General features: G+C 43.1%; 2 protein-coding genes across 2 annotated transcripts; one reads left to right on the top strand and one right to left on the bottom strand.

The window, feature by feature from the left end:
* Window positions 1-21,756, bottom strand: LOC119379199 (syntaxin-18). The gene is made up of 10 exons (XM_037648421.2): window positions 21,399-21,756; window positions 21,202-21,266; window positions 20,953-21,068; window positions 18,429-18,506; window positions 12,870-12,936; window positions 10,528-10,711; window positions 6,034-6,092; window positions 5,902-5,971; window positions 210-290; window positions 1-142 (listed from the first exon to the last, which is right to left on the bottom strand). Exons 1-10 carry the CDS (start codon window positions 21,543-21,545, stop codon window positions 47-49), a joined length of 963 nt encoding a protein of 320 aa, XP_037504349.1. The 5' UTR covers window positions 21,546-21,756; the 3' UTR covers window positions 1-46.
* A 284-nt stretch (window positions 21,757-22,040) lies between these two features.
* LOC119379200 (TM2 domain-containing protein CG11103) lies at window positions 22,041-24,222 on the top strand. The gene is made up of 4 exons (XM_037648422.2): window positions 22,041-22,251; window positions 22,388-22,475; window positions 22,702-22,817; window positions 23,939-24,222. The coding sequence occupies exons 1-4, from the start codon at window positions 22,088-22,090 to the stop codon at window positions 24,150-24,152; spliced, it is 582 nt and encodes a 193-aa protein (XP_037504350.1). The 5' UTR covers window positions 22,041-22,087; the 3' UTR covers window positions 24,153-24,222.
* Window positions 24,223-25,157: the final 935 nt, after the last annotated feature.

Genomic DNA, 25,157 nt, shown 5'->3' on the forward strand with positions numbered 1-25,157 from the left:
TATCAAATATCAATTTATTTGCAGATAAAATTGACTGAAAATAACATCATGGATTGTACCAGTCAAGAAAGAGAAGCGAAAATGACATCACCAAGAGGAAAAACAGAATTGATATCCTAAAGCCAGCATTATTTTTCATTGCCTGAAACAAAAAAAAATTAACAATTTCAGCTGACATCACAAGTGAGTATACAGCCTGTAAGACATACCTGACGAAGTTGCTCATTGCCATCCTTCACATTTTCAGTAGCACCACCCAGTGTATAAGAAATGCGCTCCATTTCTTGATCCTGAATGCAAAACAAATACAGAATTAATAATTGCAGGGGAAAGAAAACTTACTAGTACAACTTCCATATTACATCCCTTAGTTGAAAACAAGATGAAAAGAAATTTCACCACGTTGAAGTTATCAGTGCATCCCTGACGCTTTACTTTTCACAAAAGAGCAAATTGAAAAACCTTAAAAAAAGAGAGAGAAAAAAAGTGGGACATTTGGTGTCCCACAGCTGTTTAACAAAGTGTACACTTTTGCACCTTCATAGATGCCTGTGAAATGATCACTAGAACAATGGGCATGGTGATTAACTCAGCAAACCTGAGCATGAATTAGTGCAAGCACTTCCTTAAAACTTGCTAAACACATCTGACAGCAGGGTTGACTTCCTGGCTGGCTGGTATAACAAAATCAGATAGAAATGCCATGCTGCTTGAGAATGATGTGAAGACTGTGCTTTTCTCACATGATGAAGCCAACCATATATAGGACTGGAAAAATTGTAAAGTAGCAACAAATCCTTAAAATTCTCTGTGTTTCTAATCAGCTATTTGTAGGCGGCCTTCTTTTTTAATGATGACAGACAATTTGGTCCTTCCTGCGTAAGGATCGAGTTGCCTGTCATCAGAATGCAGTTTCTTATATGTTTCAGAGCTTTCAACATGTTCATGTGCACAGCGAGACAAATTTCAAGGCGCGATGAAGCAGCGTTTCGCAAAGAGAGGGATTTCGTTAATGGAAGACTGTGCATGCACGCTGGTAAAGTAAGGAGAACAGGGTACTTCCATAAGAGCACACCCTACTACACTGCCAATGGATGAATGTAGAACAAAAAAAAAAAATGCACCTAGTCCTTTCCTCAGTGATGCTTTCTGATTTAGAGCAATTTCTGGAGCAGAAAAATTTTCATTTTGGTGCACTTTGGAGCAGCGAGGAATTCCATATTGGAGCACTTTGGAGCAGGTAATTTTGTGTCTGGGAGCACCCTGGAGCGGCTAATATCACATTCTGAATTATATTCGGGAAGCCAGCTGCATTTATATTCAGACACCTGAATAATTATGGAGCTCTTATGAAGAGCTAGATAGATATCTCGATTCGTTGTAAATCTCACGGAGAAAATGTTCACCGGAGCACTCGTTACTTCACTTAATTATGCAAAAATAATGACGTCACGGAGTTAGATGTTTCGGAATAACCTATCCAGCAATTTTTTCGACTCCGTCAAATAAACAGAATACGGGATCAATAAAATTGTATATTATCAAATAAGATTCTAAACACAGTTATGTGGTCATCAATGTGCAGGGCTCTTGCCAGAAATCATTTTAATAAAATGTTGTACTTTGAATTGGCAGAAGAGGCAGAGAAATGCCACGACATACAACAGTGCCTCGATGTTAAAAAGTCACAAGATCCCTTCTTATGCATTCCCCGAAGACGACTCGAAAGCGAAAGCCAGCTTCTTTTTCTTCTCGGTCGATTGTGTTGATCCTTTGATCTATTACTGAACATTGTTTGAATTACATGTAGTGTGGCACTTGAAACGAGCTAACAGCAGCATTTCCAGAATAGACAACGTCAGATGAATCGTCGCCACACTTGATCGCCACCGATTGGCCCAGAAGTCATGAGCTTCTGCGGAGAGCATATTTTGCCGTCGAGTCAACTTGCACAACAGCAGTGTTTAAAGTCTGGCTCCATCAAAGGTGGGATCTCTAGTTATTAGAGGAAAGATAGAGAGGGAAATAAAGGGGGAGAGAGAAGAAGACTGCTATGAGGTTGTTTTACACATCATTTTATACAAACAGGCACACTAACCTATAAGGTGTTCTTTCTTTTGCTTAATTAATGACGCAGACCTGAGACAAGCGATACCCAAACTCTGCCATGGTGCTCGGCAGCACTTGACGTAAAAAGCTCTAAGTAAAACAAAGCGTTCACGCTTCTAACGTATGTTTCTTAACGTTAACGCTTCTAACCACTATTTTATAGTAATCATGACATTACGAACAAAGGTAGCTTTTCTCAACAGTCTCGACAGTCTGGTGTGACAGAGACTTGCGCAGGATGAATCAGGTGTGAGGACACATGTGCAGCGGCCCCAAAGGTTTCGAGATGGTGCCCTCGCAGGCAATCTCAATGCCAATCTCGGTAGCGCCAGACACATCGGGCAGAAAGCCCTCCACACCAAGTAACGGCGAGTAAATAGCACGTGCATTTTTGCGTGGACAGAACTTATAACATCGGTCCATGGCGCACGTGGCAGCCTGTACATTTTGTAAGCACACAACTCTACATTCTAGCAAGGGAGGTCTCGCAGGCAATCTCAATGCCAATCTCGGTAGCGCCAGACACATCGGGCAGAAAGCCCTTCACACCGAGTAACAGCGAGCAAACAGCACGTGCATTTTTGCGTGGACAGAACTTATAACATCGGTCCATGGCACACGTGGCAGCCTGTACATTTTGGAAGCACACAACTCTACATTCTAGCAAGGGAGGTCTCGCAGGCAATCTCAATGCCAATCTCGGTAGCGCCAGACACATCGGGCAGAAAGCCCTCCACACCGAGTAACGGCGAGCAAACAGCGTGTGCATTTTTGCGTGGACAGAACTTATAACATCGGTCCATGGCGCACGTGACAGCCTGTACATTTTGGAAGCACACAACTCTACATTCTAGCAAGGGAGGTCTCGCAGGCAATCTCAATGCCAATCTCGGTAGCGCCAGACACATCGGGCAGAAAGCCCTCCACACCGAGTAACAGCGAGCAAACAGCACGTGCATCGGTCATGGCGCACGTGGCAGCCTGTACATTTTGGAAGCACACAACTCTACATTCTAGCAAGGGAGGTCTCGCATGCTTCATAAATATTGGTGGGGTGCCTGAGAACCTCCGAGACCCCTCTGACATTAAGCACTACGCAAGAGAAGGTGAGTCGGCACCATGCATGGCGTCGTGGCTTAATCGGCACGCACGCACAAGCAACATATCTATAAGGGGTGTTCAAATGAAAAGGCAAGAAACGACACTGTGGGTATAAATGAAAAACTTATTCAAAAGTATACACTATGTGCCTGATCACAACGATCCCACTGATGAACGAGCCGAAGAATTCCTGTGACCGTGACGAGACCCAGTCCTTCACAGCGTCCTGGAGTTTGTTGTCCTAGTTGAAGCACTTCCCTTTCAGGTGTTTTTTCAGGGGGCCAAACATATGGAAATCCCAGGCAATGAATGGTGGCCGGTTTAACACCTTCCGCTGTCAGAAATCATTTAATGCTCCGCTACTCCTCAATCGTCAAATTTTGCAATGTGAACGCCATCCTGTCCTCACATGCACTGCCGCGTCAATTGGACAGCGCTCTTTATAAGAGCCTCTGCTCTCTACTGCGCATGCGGGCGCCCCCGCATGCTCCGATCCACGGCAGAGACTCCATTCACATCCTTAGATGTCTCGCTACATTCTCCCATAGCGGCAGAGGCATCTATGTAAACGGTCATGTTGTCACGATGTTTCATACCTTTTCATTTGAACACCCCATGTATAAATGTTGCATCTGTTGTATGACAGCATGTAGTCTAGTATCTATAAACATTGCATGTGAGCGCTGTTTCGCTTGTACAATAATCCTTGGTCTGTAGCTGTGACTTTGGTGGCCTCAAGATCAAGCTGCACATGTCTTGATGCATCTCAGATGCCATTGTCGTCAAACTTGAGACTTTGGCGCAGTTTGGCGCAATTTATGTAGGTTTTATCAGGATGGCGCAGTAAATCTAATTTGGTGCACATTTTGCGCAGTTGGCGCAGGAGTGAGATCACCGTTTCCTTCATTTTGTCTGCACGTGCCAGAATATTAAAAACAAAAAGACAGACCCAGGAAGTGGATGAGGGAAGCCAAAATGAAAGAAACTCTAAAAGCTCAGTACTCAAGTTCCACCTAATGGCAGAATGCAATAAGTCAGCAAAGGATGCATTCAGGAGGTGTTAAAATGGAGCCACTTCCAAAATGTCAAAGGGAGAGTGAACATTCACCAGCCATGGTACTTTAAATCTGACCTACTATGCAGATGTACGCTGCCTGCTGTTGAACGAAGGGCTTAGCAAATATGTCAGCGCAAATTTTGAACATCCCAAAATAAAGGATACCTGCAATACGGTGCCTAAATAAACTGGTAGGATAAGTTCTGTACTAAAGGGCAGGTCGGGAGCCTTTCCAACAAATATCAGGAGTCTTTTCCAACAACAAAGTGCTGGGCTCAGGCCCAACATTTGTCAAGGGTATTAGCCTCCCATGCCTGGAAATGATGTTGCCTACCTGGACCATCCTAGCCAAACCGAGGCCCCAACATGCTGTCAAGAGCCAGATGTTTCAAAGTGAAACAACCGATGCTTTGTTGCTGCATGCTTCAGAATAAGTATGTTAAACTTCAGCGATTTAGCAATTAAAAAACAGCCTCACGGTGGAAAAAGGTAACACACAAAAGTTATAATGAGGAGTGTTAATTCATCTCTGGCATACTGAACTTATTTTTCTGCGATTACAGCAGCGGGAATTATCGATAGCTTTCTAGAGCAGATTTTGTATCAGGCAACTTAAGTTTGTTGCAGCTGCCCTCACTTTCGTAAAAGCACCTCCATCAAGCAGCTGAGGCAGAAGGTTGTCACAGCAAGAAGAAACAGAGGATGAAGGCCAAATTTCGAATAAGGTGAACTTATACGACTGCAATTTTGCAAAGCTTTTGGTTTCCAGAACCTTCCTCCATTGAATCTCGATGCATTTTTTTCTCCATGATTAAAAAAACTCTGCCACCTTTTTGGCAACTGTTTGGCAGAAGGTATATGAACAGTAAAAAAAGAAGTAATGCGTTTCTTGTCACGTTGCTCTAATATATAATTCTCAAAATTTTGTACCCCATAATTTAAAATTTTTCGTTTGCCTTTACGTGCATGTACTATCGTGTAGCTTTGAAACGTGAACAGCAAAGTGTGTGGCTGATAGCACAATCACATCTGCACAATCCGCTGGGTATGCTAGGTTCAGGTGATGAGTGCAAGATAGTGTGACCCACTGAGATATGTTTGCACACTGCTTCCCATATAGTACTAGTTTTAGTATACTTATATTTAGGCGGCAATGTTAGTGGTGCTGCCAGAGTGCCACTAACATTGCCACCAAAGTAGTTTTTCATGTCACGTGGTGTTGCCGGAAGGCAGGAGTGATTTAAGCGCATGCTTAGCTTGCTATTAAGTGTGGCTTTTTTTTTCCTTCTTTGACACCATTGTTGCATCAGATTTTATTTCTGATGCTTGTATTACTAAAGCGAACTCCAATGATAACATTCAGTGTGACTGGCTTAAGCAGTGCAGCTTACCAGCAGTTAAAGTACTGTTGATAACGAGGTAACAATGGTGGAAAAGAAAAAGATTAATAAAACCATGCTTGATAGCAAGCTAAACACATGCTCGACTTGCACATGTGGGGGTGCCTTTTGGACACTACACGGCGCAAACAGCTGCATTGGCAGCATTGTTAGCTTAAATGTGTGTGAAAAAACGGTTTTTAGTGTATTCTCAAGGAATCGCAAAAAAGAGAAAGCAATTCAAGGGTGGCTCACCTGTTCCAGCACTTTTTCTGTGAATACTTTCTGCAGCTGTGAAATTTCAATAACTCTTCCCTCAATGCTCCTGAAAGATAAAATGAAAACACATGAGACAAACGGCTCACAACCACTTATCTGTTGGCTTACTTGACTTCATCTGAGAGTGCATTCAACTCCTCATAGAGCTTCTTGTTCTCTTGTTCAAACTGAAACAAAAGTAATCAATTTGTTCGTTACACAAGCAAAACCTAGGCATTGCAAATTTCTTAGTCAAACTTCAACCAAAGTGCACATGACAAGATCAGACTTGTGGGCACCATTAACAAGTTTGCTGGCACCAGTGTGATGCTAACCTGCCTTAACTGCCCTTTTACATTCTTTTTTTTCAAACTCTCGATTGATTATGATAAAACATGCTGTGTTCATTTATATCTGTCACGATTTCAAACACGCAATTATTTTTGTAGTACAATATGTAGTTTTTAAAATATCAACATTTCATGTGCTTTTTTGGAAGCAAGATTTTTCCAAAACTCGGAGAGTTACAAAGTAAATCAGCATATCACAATAACCTGGAATGCGAACTGGATGCAATAAATTAAGAATGGATGCTCTATGCCCATTTAAACAAAACTTGTGGTAAGTTGAACATTCGGAGCGAGTCGATGTCAAGCTAGGATTCGAGCTCAAGAATTCGTTGAATATACCAGTCATTCTAGTTTTCATGCTTTAGCGATGTGAATAATTTCATGCAATTGAATAACTGTTAAGTTATGAAAAACATTGTAAATAAATATATACTAAAGATCTCAGCAAAGTTAGGATAATTTGCAGGTGAAATGTTCAGGCTCAGCCACTGAACTTGTAAATGTTGTAGTACATTTGCATGCCACCTGTTTCATTCCATCTAGCTTCCATATTTTAGCAATGTAAATAAATTAATGCAGTTCCATAAATGTAACATTATCTGCAATGTTGTGAATGAACACCTTGTGAGAACCACGCCCACTGGCTATCGTGAGATAGCGTCACGTGCTGCGCAGAGGCGGTACGTGAGGCCCAGCTGCGCGGCTTAAAAGGGGCAGCCTGCGCGCTGCCCAGGGAGAGGTGCCTTGGCTGCCAGGAAGCACGGATGCTGCCACCCGCGCTGGCCAATTGCTGCTGCCGCCGATCATGGTCGCCGCCTCGTCGTCTCGTGTCCCTGGACCGACCCCATCGTATGCAGCGTAGAGTTAAATAAATTATTGTTGTTTGTTGTGAGTTGAAGCCTCCGTCGTCCTTGCTTTAACTACGGACGGAATGCAGCAAGCCCAGTACCCACAGTTGGTGCCCAACGTGGTTTTTGCTCCCACCCATAGGAATAGCACGGTGGACGTAGGTCCAGTCCCTCGTCTTGTTCGTTCAATCTCCGGGTAGCGCACTCTCGTGCGTGTTGTTTTGTGGCGCGGTTTTTTTTTTCTCCTCTTCGTGGCGCAGGCAGACTGAAAGCACCTCCGGTCCGGGACGATCTTGCCTATCGGCGGCGAGCAGGATTCTTCGCACGAGCAGGCTGACCAGCTGCTGGCACAGCAGCTGAACACATTTCAGCGTGTTGCTGAGTTGTACAACGCGGTCATGGACCGCATGGGCACTCAGGCCGGCGAATCACAGCTCCTACCTCCGGCCACGCTACCCACGTACACGGGTTATGATGACCCGAAATCAGTGGCTGACTCCCTAGAGGAAATAGACAGGTATGTCAGAGTGACTGGTGCCTCGGAAGCGCACGTGATGGCTCGAATCCTGCCGTTGGCTTTACGGGATGCCGCAGGACGGTGGTGGAGGCTACAAACGCCTTTCACCACATGGGCAGAATTTGAACAGCGCTTCCGAGAGGAATTTCTGCCCCTGGGTACGAGCTGCGAGTCCAGCGTGAGCTCGAACTAAGAACCCAGCATCCGGACGAAAGTTTGCTCGAGTACGTCCGGACGATGCAGGAACTGCATCGCCGAGCAGCACCAACTACCTCGGAAAGGGACCAAGTAGCTCGGGTCATTCGACAGAGTCATCCCAGATTCAGGCCATTTCTTTATGAGCGCTCATTCGAAACCCTTGAGCACCTCGCACGGGAGGCCCGCGGTGTACAAGATGCCCTGTTAGCTGAGAGCACTTACGTGCCACCGCCAGCGCCGCAATCTGCTCTTGAGCCGTCACTGGCTTGGCGCGCCCCCGTAGCCAGTCCCTCATGCGACCTGACGAGCCCAGGCGCATTCACGGCTATCTCCTCCCGCGCCCTGGACCCCTTCGCCCATGAGCAAGGGCGGCACGGGGCCCCATTGAATACCGTATCAGGGGTAAGCTGTCCCTGGGAGCAAGTGTCCGCGGAGCAGCGTCATAGTGCAGAGCACTCGCTCCTTACTCGAGCCATACAAGAGCACAGTCGGTCGGACCCCCAGTCCCGATACGCCGGGTTCACAAGTCCTGCGCAAGCCGACTGCGACAGGCGCTCCTGTGATGAGTACTCCGGGGGCCACTCTGCCAAAAGGCGTGATTTCAGTGATAGGTTAACTGGCCAACGCAGACATACACATGTCGTATGCTACCAGTGCGGTCAAATTGGTCATGTGAGGCGGCAATGCTTTGCGCCGTAGCGCAAATGCAGGAGGTTCGGGAAACTGCTTCGGCCGGCGACACTAAACACTGGCGGTGTGTCGCAGCCCACGGCCGTCAATGCCAGGAGCGTGGAACACAGTCCGGGGCGTGTAATGGAGGAACATCAAGCTGATGAGTCAGTCATCGTTCCCTCTGTTTGCCGCATAATGCAGGTACAGTCTCCAGAACCAACGATGAAAGTTAAAGCGCTGGGCATTACCGTACCTGCTCTTCTTGATACCGGTTCAGGAATCTCTCTAATCGGTGATGTGTTGCTGGAGAAGTGTAAAGCTAAAGAAAATGAAGTTTCGTAACACAAATGTTCAATTGCGGATGGCATCAAACCACGTATCAAGTGCTGAAGGTTGCGTTCGTTTACGGATAAGCTTTAATGGCAAAACGAAACGCCAGCGATTTGTTTGTTTGCCTGGTTTATCAGTGCCAATGCTTCTCGGCCGAGATTTTCTTGCAGACGAGGGGTTCACACTCGACTTTCCTACAAGAGGCTGCCGCCTTCACGGACAGTCCGAGACAACACCCTTTGGGGAGAAGATAGACTTCATGCCTATACCAAGACACGCGCAAGGCGTGGCAGCCATGCGCACCACTCTGCCGTCAGCAGTCATGCAGTCCCTCAGCAACTTCACGGGAACGAACCACCAACCGAAGCAGCTAGAGGCCGTGCTGACACCATTTTCAGGAATGTTTACGGAACGTCCTGGGAAGACCGACGTTCTAGTGCATCGCATCAACACCAGCGACACCCAGCCATGGCTTTGCAACCCGAGACCGCTGAGCCAGCACAAGCGAGCCGTTCTCGATAAAGCCCTGGACGAAATGATCGACACAGGAGCCATACGACCCTCCGACAGTCCGTGGGCCTTCCCTGTGGTATTGGCCCCAAAGAAAGATGGTACGGCACGTCTTTGTGCGGACTACCGCAGGCTCAACGCAGTCACGGTGAGAGATTCTTACCCTTTGCTAGCAATATCGAGCATAACTTATGCACTGGGAAACGCAAAGTCCTTCACCACTATCGACTGTTCTCGTAGGTATCTGCAAATCGAGGTTCACCCTGACGATATCCCGAAAACGGCATTCACATGCCGTTTCCACCTGCAGTGCTTCCAATGCTTCCACCTACAAAGAACATTTCACTAAAATTCAGACAATAGTTCAAAGATGGAATCTTCAGGCTCAATCTATGAATCCGGGAAAGAGATTTGCCAACCTTCGCAGGTGAAAAATACTGCAGTTGAAGCCAGAATGACGACGATACCCCTTAAAATGATAAACTCTACATTTGTTTCTTCAACAATGATGCGAGCAGTTAACGCATGCTGAGGTGACTCTTTTTGAGTGTGTAGGTCTCCACCAGCATCACAAAATATAAATGTGTACATAAACATAACACACTGCTCTTAATGCATTTTGATCAGGTATTTTTTAAAAATTCCTACTGCCTCAAAATTCTCATCAACAGGGACTGCATCGCTGACATTTGACATTTGTTTTGTTCATAACAAAAGTAGGAAATACTTATTTTTTGCACTAATCTCGAGAGTGGCCTCTTATTCATTTGTCAAAACACAAAACTTAAAAGGCCACAAAGTAAGACCTTGGTAAAAAAAATGGCGTACCTCGCATGCCTATTTTCCCCCCTGCTAATGCAGAACATATCATCGTCGAGTCCAAGTCATAGTTGTATCAAACTTGGACTCGAGGGTGGGTGTGAGTCTGTGTGAACCCCATGAAAGTTTTCCAACCACACAAAATTTAAAAAGCAGTATAATACTGAAGTAAAAGCACTAAGGTTCAGTATTACAGGGGGATAATCATGAACTCCATGAAAAGGACACAGTGTCCAACATCAAGAGCAGCGACACAGTTAATGCATATAACTCAAAGGGTGGAAAATAACTGTAACAAGCAACCTTTTCTATTTCCATGCTAGTGAAACCGGAAGAAAGTGATGAATGAAGAACTCTTTAAGCATACTAGTGAGCTCACCATTTGAAACTCTTCATATGAGATCACCACATTCTCATCCCATCCGTCAAATGAGAAAAGGTCCGGAACATCCCCATAAGCAACAGCTGCTGGTTGTGCTTCAGCCGGCACCTGATGTGGCTCTTCACCAGTTCCTTCCATTTCATGGGGTGCCTTTTTCTTGACTTCAGGCTCCAGTCTGCCCCTAAAAAGACACCTTTCACTTGAGTTTTCCAAATTTATTTGAGACCTGGCTTTGAAGATAGTTGTTCCACTACAGTTAGTAACTGCTGGGGGTATAGCCACATTATACTATAATACTTTTATATTCATTCGAATATTCCAAGTGCTCAAATATTCGCACAAGCCTAGTAAATACTATACATATCCGAATGCACCTGCACATATCTCTAAGCATGAAATGTGAAAGGAATAACGCAGTCAGTGTAGATATTACCGAGCGGATGTATATTGGATGTAGCAGTTAAAGGGGTGGTGCCATCAAATTTCGAGGCTATAACAAGCCTGTTGTGGGTTTCCTCTGTATGCAAGGACACTCCACACGAAGGGTCGGACACAGCAAACGTTTAGAATATATTTTAATTCACTTCCAAAGTGTACCTAAATGCCCATTCTCCTGATGGAGACCCATCGCTAGCGCGCCAACACTGACGTAGCTCTGTAGGAAGGGCAACGAAAGTTGTAGTGACGTCACACCAGATCTACTGTAGTGACGTGAGTGACCTCCGGACCTCCGCTCCCTCTGCAAAGTACGTACCGGCTGTAGTGAACTAGAATATATTTTAGTTCACTATAGTACCGCATCATGCTTCCTGGAGCTATAGGAAACGCTTACAGCAAAGAACGCGCAAGCCACAAATTTGGTGGCACCACCCCTTTAAGTGGCATTCGTGTTATTGCGTAACAATACCGTCAAGACGAACTATTGTGAGCAGTATGAGCTGGAACACTGAATTCATGTTTATTCAACGATTATACTTGATATGTACCGATATGTATGTGATGTATGGAATCGCTAGAGATACCTTTCCACTTGAGCATTTAGTGTTATGAATACTTTTGACCTTGCCAACTGCGTAGCCGGGGCAAGGGAATGTTGAGTTGGGGGAGGGGTTCAATGACCCCCTGAAATTTTTCAATGTTGCATGTGTATATATACATGCACACATACAAATGCACGCATGAACATGTATAAAGAGTGGACAAACCCCATGCAAAAAATTTCTGGCTGCACGACTGTCCATCTCATATTGCTCACGACTATACATATCTACGATATAGTCACCTATGAGCCAACATGCAAAGACACAACCGGCATTTCTAAAATTCAACACCTGCAGTTAGTGTCAACGAAGGGTAGCAGATGCTTATCGTTTGTTACCTGATGGTGCGAGGGACACACACTGTCTAGGGAATGTACCTTATTTTACTAAATGCAGACTATACCAATTATACTCTCTCGCGTACTCTTTAAATATCGGAACCTCCCTGTGTGCTCGTTGGCAGTGTCGATGAACATTAGGGTCTTTTAGCAGCGCCGGTTCATTGTGCAGTAAGTACGGAAATACCATACTGTCGTGGTTGGCACGTAGCTATTTAAGTCCACAAGGCCTGTATTAACCACTATAACAATCTCGGCAAATAAAAGGTACGCATCGGACAGCGAAAATGTTTTCAGATTGTGGTACATTTAACATGGAACGGTAATGCCGTACCTTATGCTCTAGCTACCATACCGTAGCGTAAACGGTACAGTATAACTGGTACTGCTAAGCCTGTTGACTCCAACTGTATCCGCGAATTGCATAGATCACTCCTGGACTTCATCTAGGAGACCGAGTTGTATCTTTTTTTTTTAATTTAATTTATGCCGTAGGGCCTACTGGCGCCAAAAAATAAAGAAACTGACGTTTTGGAGCTGCTAGACAGATAAAAATCATAGAGAGGCCGTCGCAGCTAAACACAGAAGTTCATGATCGAATTACGCAGTAATACATTGCACCTTGTCAAATTCAGTTGGTCTAAGGAGTGCTGGCATGGTGCAGGCAGAACACTAAAGCACAAATAAACATGTATAATGGTAAGGCCTGTCTGAAGGCATCAAGTGTCTTATGACAAAATTATGATAAAGAACATGTTTCCTTGAAAACAAAACATATGGCCCTATATATATGTGGAGTGTGATTACTCATTTATTTCTTTACAGTACCTGTGAAATGCTAGATAAAATTGGCAGACCAAGCTGCACCAAAGTGAGGAAAACTCTCTCTGTGGTAGAAGCACGAATGTAGAAACACAATATTGACATAAGTAGGAAAATGCACATGTAGCAGCAAACTTACAACTTCTGCCTGTCATATGCTCGCTTGACACGAATGGCCTTTTGTTCAGAGTACAGCTTACAAGCACCTGGAAGAACACGTGGTCCATTTTCATTTATCGCATCACTTCTAGATTTTAGTGAAAACACAAATAATCTACCCTTTGCTTTCCTAGGCTTCCTTATCTGCTGGCTTCACATGGTTGTGACTCACAAAAATGCCCAAGAGTGCTGTCCCATTTTCAGCTGTTATTCTATCTAAAATATTTACTGAAATCATTACAGTGCTTATCGCTTCCTACAGACTGGAAAATGGCAAAGGTGGCTCCACATTATAAATCTGGTAATGCACATTGTCCTACCACACCATTTCACTAACTAGCATTTGACACAAACATTTACGACATGCAATATTTTCTCACCTCTAATTTTTTCAGAAAGTAATTCCTTCTTCTATTCATTTCAGCATAATTTTAGAAAAACATTTTTCTGTGACATTCAACTTCTTTGTTTTACTTATGACTTGTTTGCTAGCTTGGATGAAGGATTTGTTGTTAACTGTGTTCTTTATTAGATTTTGTCACCGTTTCAATTTTGCATGTAATCATCTACTTATCTACAAACTTAATCAGCTTAATAGTGATCCCAGTGTGTTGTCTTGGATTAAAGAGTTTCTTTCCAATAGTACTTGATACATGTTACCCAATGACTACTCATCTACTTTGACACCAGCAACATCTGAAGCACCGCAACTGGCTAAAAAAAATTAATGCTACCATACATAAATCAATGTGCGTATGAAGAGAGTTTAAAAATGGCAATCGGTGCACATATATAATGAATGATACCTTGTTATCAGTTTACACACAAAACGTCTCAACATTCACAAAACTAATAATCACTCATAGAATAAGCATGTTAATTATATTGCTGCTAATGCTGATCACATGTCATGATGTCTTCATCGTAATTTTTCAACTGTACAAGTTTCTGCATAACTGACAGGTGACGAAACCTTAGTTCACTCAAAACTACAATATGCTTCTGCCATTTGTGATAACAATCAAGCATCACTAACCCTTTCTACCAAAGCCATTCAAAATTGAGCAGCTCGCTTCATTCTATCTAACTAACTTCCGCTATTTCAGTGTCATATGTATGGAAAAACTCTCAACACCATTTGCAACTGTGATTGCCTTTGCCTACTACACAAGGGTTATCACTACACCCATGGGCTGAAGGAACAGATGATTACACCACCTTTCTACATTGCATCTCGATTAGATCATTGATATAAAATTTTTTAATGATATTAGTTGGATAGACGAGGCACAATTTTGCTGAGATACTGATTTGAATTCGCACAATGCGCATTATTGGTCACTATCCAACCCACAATGCATGCATAAGCACTGGCACCAAGTGAGGTGGTCTGGAAATGTCTGGCACAGTCTTTTTTAGGTGCCACATTGTTGCGCCATACTGCACAGACAGGAACTTCACAGGCAATAGATATACAGGATCCATCCTAAAATATGTATTAACAGGCCTTATGTCAGACATTCTGCTGAGTGCATAGAGGGCAATGCAGTATCGACATGGTGGTAAGCCTCCCACATTTGTCTATATACATGCAAGACAATTTTGGGTACAACCTTTCCCACACAATGAATCAGGCACAACAGACCTGCTGCTTGGCCTCTGAGATCATGTGACCGCTTTCCTCTCCACTACTTCCTGTGGGGATATGTCAAGAATGTTACATAATGTTAACTAGCTTCATGACTATGGTTTCAGAGGCAAAAATTCGCCAGCTTAAATGCTACCTATCCAACTGACAGCAACGACTATTGATAGATCGTGTTGTGTCCTTTACACAGTCCACGAGGCTCAGTTATTTTTTCCATTTTTTTCACTGTATGCTGACGATTTCTCCTCCTTTTTATTATAATCTGAAGCTTTAGTGTACACAGATGATACAGCGCTAATCATTGTTGGTGACAGCTTAAGTGAAATCAAGATGAAATTAATGGAGAGCTACAGAGAGTTCATTCATGGTGCAAACGAAACCACCTAAATATTAATACAGACAAAACTAAATAGATGGTTAAACAACTCGATTTTGGTAAGTGTAACTTGTTTTTAGAGACCCCACCGTTACAGCGAGTAGCTTTGTATAAGTATTTATGGGTGATGTTTCATTCAGATATGAACAGACAATTGCATATAGGTAAGGCATGTTTGAAACTGGCATATAGTTGTCACATGTCACTAAAAGCCCGTGAATGTTTTGGCCCAAAGATTTTACACATCCTACATTTCTATTTCGTGCATAGTCATATGAGCTACCGCATAGCATTGTGGGGCAGTACATATAAAACGCATTTGAAATCTATCAGCCGCTTACAAAAGAGGGCAACAAGAATTATCGCATTTTCAAACAGGACGTATACCACAAAATAACTGTTTCAAATGATGTGTGTACCTGTGCTGGACTCTGTAAATAATAATATTAATTGTTGGGGTATTCAGTGTTGCTGATATAGTGGTATGGAGGATAATAAAACACGATGACCTTCTTCCGTAAAGCATCTTTACGTTACCTGCGTGCTGTACAAGAGTTGCAGCAAACAACTGCTTTAATTTACTGATTGCCAAAAATGCCTACGGTCGAAGGCTTACAGAATTTCACGGTGCTCTCATTCGGAATGCCATATCTACTAATGTGAAGCAGCCCACAATTCCATGGCCACAAAGCGTTTCATGTACAGTGGGTAACTGTTACAAATGGATAAATGATTATTTTGTCTGTTGTTATCCTCTCTATCATTGAACCATGTAATTTTTAATATTTGTACCTACTTTTGTTGTTCTTTGTCACTGTTGTAACCACTTATTAAATTATGGAGGTATGTCATAACAATTGGTCCCATTACTAAACAGCCAGGCTATGGGACCAAACAAATAATATCTGGGGTTTAACGTCCCAAAACCACGATATGATTATGAGAGACGCCGTAGTGGAGGGCTCCGGAAATTTCGACCACCTGGGGTTCTTTAACGTGCACCTAAATCTAAGTACACGGGCCTCAAACATTTTCGCCTCCATCGTGGGACCAAACAAATTTTGCAAAGTTTTCTGTTATGTGAATATCAAAGTGACAATTTAAAAAAATGTAACCTACAAGACTGAGCATTCAAGCCTCAAAGAACTGAAGGAACAGATCACATCATCATTGGAAAATGTTCCTGAAAGTTTAATTTTACCGTCTGGGTACGCATTTAAAGGGATGCTGAAGTGGTTTTACAATTCGGTAAAACTTTGTTGTTAACAAGGACCAACATTATTGTCGACGATGGCGTAATTTTTTTCGCTGTTGTGGCAGCAGGAGCCTTAAAATACGCGAAAGAAAAGTTCGTCTTGCTCCGCCCACGCGAACGCGCCGAAAGTGTGGGCGTGACCGGAATACGTCATCGTCGGTAGTTTTGGCCACGGTGGTAGAATAACAGGTGGCCCGACGCGCCGCTCTGCCAATGCGCCGCGCGTGTCACGGAGGTGCTCGAGTTGCCGCCGCTCTTCCGCAAGGTGGCAGCAGATATACTCTGGGCCGATATCCCCGCTCCAGCGCATTTGAAAGCACGTGGCCAGTGTGCGTCGCGAGCATTTAAACTGCAATTTACATCTTTAACTTTTGAGAAAGATCCGCGGTGTATTTATCACACCAGAGAGGCCTAGAGCAACACTAAAGAGTTGCCGTCGCTTAGAACGGACGCGCCACTAATGAAAGCATGCAAAGCAACCAGCGTTGCAGCCGCGTCTCTTCCTTTCTGCTTGGTCATCTTCGATAAATGCGGAGGCGTCCGTGGGTGCAAGCGTCCGAAGAGCAAGAGCGTCCCTATGCGACGCAACCAGCGTCGCAAAGTCGCAATTAGCCTTCGAGTCATGATCACGGCCAGATCACTGTGGTCGTGATTAGGTGATTCCACGGCTTGAGATCCGCTCTGATGCGTCGTGTTTGTTGCGCTCTGTCAAACCAACGCGCGCGACCGCATCGGTGTGTCCGCTCACTTTGTAAGCTGGAACCACGGCTGAAACCACGGTGGCTCTATCTGTGCCGCTGATGCGGCGGCCACCATGGGACGAAAATGCTTCGCTCGAAATTGCAAATCTGGCTACAAAACGTGCAAAGAAAAGCTGTCTTCTCTCCGCGCCGGAAGACGAAAAGCGACTGCAGTTGTGGAGAAATGCAATTCCACGGAAAGACCGCCAGCTACTGTCCTCCGACATACATACGATAGCGTGAAAACCAAATGCTTTTTTTTTTTTTACTCTATACACTCGCCAGTAGAATTTTGCTCGCTTTCGAAAAAAAAAAAATACGCACGCGTCTCTTGCAATCGGCACCCTGTGACAGTCATATCGGGACTACCCGCGCCGATTAAAAAAAATTAAGCTTCATAAAGCCTGGCGCTCTCACTTTTGCGGTCGAAGCTGGCAGACAGCCACTACAAGCTAGTAAAAGCACAAACAACCGTTTAAAGCCACAAAGTTAGCTAGAAAAACCGGTTTTTACAGCCCAGCGAGAGCTTGCAATGCACGTCTTTCGGCCCAAAAACTCGTCGCGAACCTAGCGGCGGACGCGAGCAACTCGAGCAGTACGGCGACGCGCTCGCGGCGCTCGATGGGCCACCTGTTTTATTCTACCACCGTGGTTTTGGCGGAGCCGTGGCCTCCGTGACTACTTCTGGCTGCGCGCGTTGGTGGAACTGATCGCGAAGGCCATGCTTTTACAGAGCTGATGGCGCCGATGACGCGGCATACCGAAGTTGACGTCACCGCCTTCGCTCAGCAGTTCAAAAAGCCCTGCGGCTGCAGCCGCTCTTTTTTTGCCAAGAAATGCCATTTGCGTTCACTTCTGTGAACTCTTACATTGGTTTTCGTATTCAGCAGGGATCAAACTATGATTACACATTCCAAAGTCATTTTTTTTTAAAAAGTGCTTCAGTGTCCCTTTAAGCGTCTTCAGAAATGTGTATTGGTGTGGAAGGGCAGCACTTTGAGTACATTTTGTAACAGTTTATACTCGTTCAGTGAACATTGTTTTTTTCTACTGGGCCACGTCACTTCGTGGTCAATACCACTGATGCCATGTCTCAAAAGGAACCACAGTTTTATTTTAAAACGGCTACTTTTAAGGATTAGTCAGCCTCCAAAGAAACACCTCGTATATGCACATATAACAGCTGAGTGGCTAACCACTGCTGAGCAGTATGAAAAACCTGTATACACAATAGCACAGAAAGGATGCTCTCATGCACTTTTATGTAGTCCAATCAGCTATAACCATATAATAAACATTAGAAGTCTATTTTTAAGTGGTCACATTACTACCACTTTCATCAGAGTCATTTTATTGGTGGGAACAAACAACAAATTTATCTATATGATGTGGCAGTGAAACAATAAAACTTATTGCATAAACTTCGCAGGTACTGCACATAAGATCACTTCACTGCTCACCAAATACTTCGAAGTCACCAACAAGTTTGACTAAATTCGTACCAACAATGCTACACTCACTTCTCAAATGATCCTCTAACAAATAGATGACCCCTTCGTGATGCTCCAGCTGCTGTGGCGTCAGTGCTTGGTTCCTTACTGCATGACAGGCGACAATGAAAAGTGTTTTAGGCTGAGACTATGTATTAAATAAAACACAAGTAACACCTCTGAAACAAACAAATGCATCTAATGGATTAAGATGCTCGTACTACAAAAAAAAAACATTCCAGCAGATACCACGTATTGTGAGAATTGATTTCATGCAACGCAGTCAGCGAGCAACTGTGCATGGAGCATTTGTTGGCTTTGAGCCAAGTCTTACGAGGTGGATCGGCATCTTTGTGTAAATTCAGTAGCTGTGTGCATATTGTGGGCATACCAGGCACATTGAGCAGACTTTCATTTAAAGGGTAGCTTATGGCCCTATGTAACGTCAGCACTTGCATTATAGCACAGCTTTTCTCGAAACGAAGTGTAAGCAGCATTCGTAGGCATATTCCTGCAGGGACGAGCAACGCAAGACTACAGCTTGCCGGGGCATTGGATTACATATGTTGCATTTATAACATCATTATAAAGTGATAGCCAGCACTGCAACCACAACTGATGTTAGACAAACACAACTACAAGAACTGATATTAGGCAACTGTTGCTATTGTTATTGGCAATATGCATGTAGCAATATAATTACATTTATATACATTAGGGTACACGATTAGATGTGTTGGTACAGATCCATAATTAAACTTCAGCACACAGAATTGACATAGGGAAACAGACAAAACAGGACAAAGTAGAGTACTTCGTCCTGTCTCGTCTGCTTTCCTGTGTCAATTCTGTGTGCAGAAGTTTCATTATGGATTTATTTACGATCTGTACTGCAGAGTTGCTGGCTGTGGTTTGTTGCAGCACCTTTGTCAGCATTTGTCTGCTACAATGAAAATGCCAACTATAACAAACATTGTGTCGTTTTCTTGTTTAGCCCCCACAAAGTGTCCTATAAAATTTCCAATCTCTATTCTCACCGCTCCTGGGTTGTTATAGGATGTGGATCGCATTTGGCGCATACCCGCATGCCATGGGTAGTGGTGGGTGGGTATGCGCCACACGTGAGTGGGGGAAAGGGTTTCATGACATACATGACAGGTATGTCACGTTATTTATGTCATGAACACTGAATCGCGTTCGTCATACACTCATGTCCACCTATGCCAATTTTGGTATGTGCCAAGTTAAGGAAACAACCATGAGAGCATCCAGACATAGGCGGGAGGATGGGTGGTGGATAAAAATGGTCAAAGTGCCTTTGGTTTGTTAAGAAATGCTTTACATTTAATAATATGTCTGATGCAAAGATGCAAGTGAGGCATGCCTCTGGGCCGTCGGACACATGTGGTCTGTTTTATTTAAATGGACTTTGTTTCCCCAAGCTCACTGTGCTCTTCCAAGCTTGCACAACAGCCATATAAAAGTGCAGCCGTAATATGACATTATGGCCTTGTGGAAATTAATACAAAAGTGCTACTTTGGTTCAAGTCTTCTGCTTCTGTGTTGACATATTGCGCCTTTCTCTACAGGCATCAAATGTGTGCTGTGACTGTACTTCAAAAGCCAAATTTTCTCATTTCTGCACCAGCTATGCCATATGAAAAATGAATGATGGACAGTGGCCTTTTGATGGACAGCACTGTTACAAGCAAAAAACCCCTTCCCTCCCACCTTATAACTGACGCCTCTGTTTACGACAGTGTGTTCTTGAAAACGGCTGTCTTCATATTAAGTGACAACTGATGTATTGTGTATGTTTCTACACAATGCATGCAATAGCTGACAGAGGGTCTTCTCAATGTTTTTAAGGGGTGCTCCTCTAAACCTTTGCAAACTTCAGTAATCTCTACAAAGAATCTAGCATGTACAAAAGACTGCCTCTGGAAGTCCGACATTTGTGGGATTGCTCTTAACTAAACATTTTTACTGCATGTTTGCTACTGCATGTTTGCACAGACCTGCAAAAAAATTTTTGTGGGTTCGTGGACATATTATTTTAAATGCACGCTTCTTCTTTATAACACTGCGACCACAAATATTACACAGAGGTGTTTTCCCATTCCGATGTACTTACTTGATGCGACTTCAGACGACAGTAAACTATTACAAAGAAGCAAATTAAAAGAAATAAAGTGGTCCAAGCTGAGTGGGGTTCATCAGAAATACGTACAATATGATCTGAACTCTGCTTTTGCTTATGTGAATGAGAAAAATGTTTCTGAAACAGGGTAAAGTTTTTCAGCTCAGGAAATAGTATAGTTACTCTATGACGTAAACGTGCTCGACCAGGATGTCGGTCATTCTGCATATTACATATTATTGAAAGACACTACCTTGACTGCAGCAATAAATTGTCAACATAGTATATGCCCAGCATGCCACATTCCCTTAGATTTTGATGATCGCTTTTTGTTTTTCTTTTTGAGAAATCGTGAGCACAACAATGCAGAATTCTTGGAAACTGTCTTGCCTACTAATGTGGACATAAATTTACCTTCTTTCCGCAAGTTTTTCAGTAACTCTCGACACTGGAAGACGAATTGCTGAGCCTCCTTGTCGATTCTGTCTCTCTCGGCGTCTGTCATCCGCGATGTGTTGTACATCACCTGGCTACAAAAAGAAATACGTATTTATACAGTTTGTCAATCAAGGTAACTCATGCGCGTGTTGTACTGTATACATCAGACAAGTATTCTAACTTGTAATCCAATACCTTACTTGTAGTGTCAATAAAACCCCTTACGTTGCATCTATGTAGTCATTTCTGTGCTCCCTGAGGAAGTTTTTCATCTTCGAGATGTTGGAGTTCTGTCAGAGGCCAGAGGTAGCGACACATATCAATAAAAGGAAGCTTCATAATAATTCAGCAGCAAGCAGTAAGTAAGAACACATGGCAAGCTGTGTCAGACTGATCACAAAACTTCCGAACTGCCAACTTACAATTTCTCTAACCCGGTAGCCGAAATCGGAGGGCGGCTGCCTTGGTTTCAGTATAGAATTCTTGTCAGTATCTTTCAACATGCCGAGTGCTTTATTACGAGTCCTCAAAGTCTTCACACATGCCTTAAATAACGAGGTCACATCCATTTTATCAAAAACACAATATAAATATGGCACCACTAATATCACTGAGCTTTGAGTGGCGTATTCATGACTGCACTTCGGACGCTTCTACAGTTCATACGGCGTCCCACAGACTACATCAACAACTGCGGTAGTACGCCAGTTTGCACGTCTGCACTGTTCACGCCGCTCGCACGCCCGACGTAGCAGCCATGGCAGCAGCTGACGCTGACGTACGTATTAGGGTCCCTATATACGTATTTACCAAGCCGACCGAGCCATAGAGTAGCCACTGTACCATAGAGTTTCCTAAACTCTATGGACCGAGCAACGTGACATAAACATCAAGCCAAGCCGCAAGAACACATGGCACATATAATGTTGTTTGTACTCACTGGTAGTCAATCTAATGTAGTGCGGCTTGTCTTTTTTTTATCTGCATTAAGCGCCAGTCATTAATTTTTTAAACCTTTTTGTCCTTTTTTTATAGACAAGACCAACTGTCAAAGAAACGAAGCCAAGTTGAGCCAACGTCCGGCCGAGCTAAGCCAGTTGTTTGGGAACTCATGCGATCGGCGCTATGTAGCGAAATAATGTTTTATCTTTTATTCTCTTATATTTTGACAATTTGCACGAAATGTGTACTCTGCGTATATCACGAAAACACGCACTGTACGTTAGATGACTGTGAGTACAAGCCTCACGGACCACTGGTCCTCTGCAAAAACTTGTAAGCTTATTTCGTTGCGGGTCCATTGAAGACGCCAGTGTCTTGGGAGATTACTGGTGCTACGTAGTCATAAAATAGTGTCACTGGAACCCTGTAAATGGCTTTAAGCTTTATGTGTAAACCTTTTATTCCTCAGGCCATTAGATTTCCTGCAGTGCTCGGATATTTTGGACCTCCAAGGAAACGAAACTGCGCGGGAAGAGCTGGGCTACGGGTGCACTAAGGTACGCGACTGGCCACCGACCTCGCATGCTTTCTCAATTGAAGTTTTTGGTTTACTGAAAACAGCTGGCTATTATTGGTATCAGTGCTTTTTCTGTCACCTCTCTGTTCCTATGACTTTTCAGTGACATTATACATAGTTCATTTCAACTGCTTTGTGCACGCGAGCATTGTCGCCGTCATTTTTTAGTTTCTACTGTGCAATTTACTGACGCTTTCTTTCTGCAGTTTGGAGGATCAAAATACGAGGACGTCCAGTTTACTGCAGTCAACTGTTCTGTTCTGCCCAACATTGAGTGCTACGGCAACCGCACTTTTTTAAAGGACGGCTTTCCATGCATTAAGTAAGTCAGTCGGCCTTCTAATAATTTCCAGCATCGCTTTGTTAATTCATAAGCCGCGCCTCCCACGCATACCAGCGTATCTCAGCTTTATTAGCTACTGCTTCCATGCTGGAAAAAAATATAATGGCTTGTCAGTGAGCCGTGCAAACGTTTGTTAAATGGGTTGCATTATTTAATCGACATTTTCGTGCTTGAACTGCTCGATGAAACAATGCATCCGTTCCTTGAGCATTCTTAAATATGCACATTGCAGTGCTACATGTGCTGATCTTTGTGTCCGCATGCAACAGAGCTCATACTGCTATGAGAAATCCTTTAGGATTTTGGAATTTGCATTCTGTATGCGTAGTCATTATTTACACGTGGTACATTTATTTTTGCTCAAAACGTATGCAAAGGAATGCTACTTGACCGATTTTGGCACCTGTGTGAAATTTGAGTGCATAAGCTAAAAGCTTGGACAACGTGGTAACGCAAAGGGTGTACAATAATTTCCCACACCTGATAGCTTATGTACTTTTAGTAATGGGAAAACCACATTATAGTTAAATATTGCACATGTTGAATGCGAATGACAGTCCAGATTGAATTCTGTTTTTCTATTGGGAAATTATGAAGCAGCTAAACTCAACAAACTAATTCAACTTTGGCAGTTTTTCCTCAGAATAGCCAAAGCTCTTGGTGTTAGGTACAGGTGAAACACAACATGCAGCTGCATTTAGTTGGTAGCCTCTGCTTTGGCTGCTATAATTGCTTGGTATTTAGTTTGCCTGTTTCTTTTGCCCACAAGTACACTTGCATGACCAGACAAATTCTAAAGCTGTTATTCTCTTGATGCTCCTATGCGCAGGCGATGTGTTGGTAAGTGACACAAAGCTTTCTATTGACACTTCTTCCAGCTGGATTATGTAATAGTGTTCCCATCATGTAAATCGAGCTGTGTTCATGAGGGAAGTTCCCTATAATGATTGAATTGTAATTGTTTCAGATATTGTGGGCAATTCATATTTAGCTGTCTTGAAACAGTAAATGGGTTAAAAATGTGCTTCAACCTCCCCTTGCAGTGTTGTTATGCAATGTCATGCTGAGATAGGTCTTTTGTTTGTTTTCTTTGTTTATAGGTACACTGGGCACTACTTCACCACAGCGCTTCTCTATTCAATACTGCTAGGCTTTTTGGGAATGGACCGCTTTTGTTTAGGCCACACAGGCACAGCAGTTGGAAAGCTGCTAACACTTGGTGGTGTTGGCATCTGGTGGATAGTTGACATTGTTTTATTAATATCTGGCAATTTGATGCCACAAGATGGTAGCAATTGGATGCCTTCTGTATGAAAAGTATTTGTGGTTACTGTCTCTTCATTGAAGTGTTCTTCCTTGTCCCATGGAAAACCATCATCAACACTGTTAGTTTGGTTCAATTCCTTAGCATACCTGCTGATTTATTGATATGTCATACAAAGATGACAATATATTGCAGAAGGCACGTATATCTGTGCATTGCAAATTGGTTTCTGCCTCTGTAGACATTGTCGTGACCTTGTAATTTTACATTATTTTTATTTAACAAATAACAGGAATAATGTAAGTTTGTGTGCTGCTTTACTGGTATTACAATACATTGAAACTACCTGTGGTGGCTGCATAAATATGCTTTTAGCCATTTGCATTGTAGTGAATGTTTTGAAAAGAAAGTGTGTGCTTGTTTTTCAGTGTATGCACTTCTTGGAATGTTCATTGAAGCCAGCCATTAATGCTGTACAATATATTAATTTCTCATTTGGGCTGTCTTTTATCCAATAAAGCCTAGTACCTCTGCATTCTAAATTATGCTTTTAATTTGAGTAATACATAATTTAATGCACTTTTGTGTACCCAATTTGTGTTGAATTTACAGAAGTTGGTTGGGTTGTACATAAACAGCAATTAATGTTCGTGTTTTACATGTTCTGTATAATAGGGTACTTAAGGAATGCCATTTTGTACTGGAATGATTGTTTTCTGCAAACCTGCAGTAAAATCTGTGAACTTGCTGAACCTGGTTGTTCTGAAGTGAAGTGCCACATAAAGAAAAATTATGACCTAAAGATCCTGCATGTACATACACCATGAAGCCTCATGATTTCACACACAAAAAGTTTTATGCTTCATATATTCTTCTGACTAGTCCAATGCAGAAGGTTCACTTGGTGTAGGCAAAGGATATTAGAAAGAAAAATTCTGGATGACAAATGTTTGACTTAATGCCAGTATTTAATGCCAGTATTCTTCTTGTAGCAGGTTGTTTTTGCTTTTGGCAATAAGGATTTAAACCTAGCTTACGAAATGACCCAGTGTACT

This window comes from Rhipicephalus sanguineus, chromosome 1 (genome assembly GCF_013339695.2).
Source record: "Rhipicephalus sanguineus isolate Rsan-2018 chromosome 1, BIME_Rsan_1.4, whole genome shotgun sequence".
In the NCBI taxonomy this organism is placed as follows: Eukaryota; Metazoa; Arthropoda; class Arachnida; order Ixodida; family Ixodidae; genus Rhipicephalus; species Rhipicephalus sanguineus.

Coding starts and splice junctions, on each gene's coding strand:
- LOC119379200 (XM_037648422.2), top strand. CDS start 22,088: ATGCGATCGGCGCTATGTAGCGAAATAATGTTTTATCTTTTATTCTCT. Junction 22,476..22,701: donor TGGGCTACGGGTGCACTAAG/GTACGCGACTGG, acceptor TTCTTTCTGCAG/TTTGGAGGATCAAAATACGA. Junction 22,818..23,938: donor GACGGCTTTCCATGCATTAA/GTAAGTCAGTCG, acceptor CTTTGTTTATAG/GTACACTGGGCACTACTTCA.
- LOC119379199 (XM_037648421.2), bottom strand. CDS start 21,545: ATGGATGTGACCTCGTTATTTAAGGCATGTGTGAAGACTTTGAGGACT. Junction 21,267..21,398: donor GCTACCGGGTTAGAGAAATT/GTAAGTTGGCAG, acceptor GGCCTCTGACAG/AACTCCAACATCTCGAAGAT. Junction 10,712..12,869: donor GCATATGACAGGCAGAAGTT/GTAAGTTTGCTG, acceptor GTGTCTTTTTAG/GGGCAGACTGGAGCCTGAAG.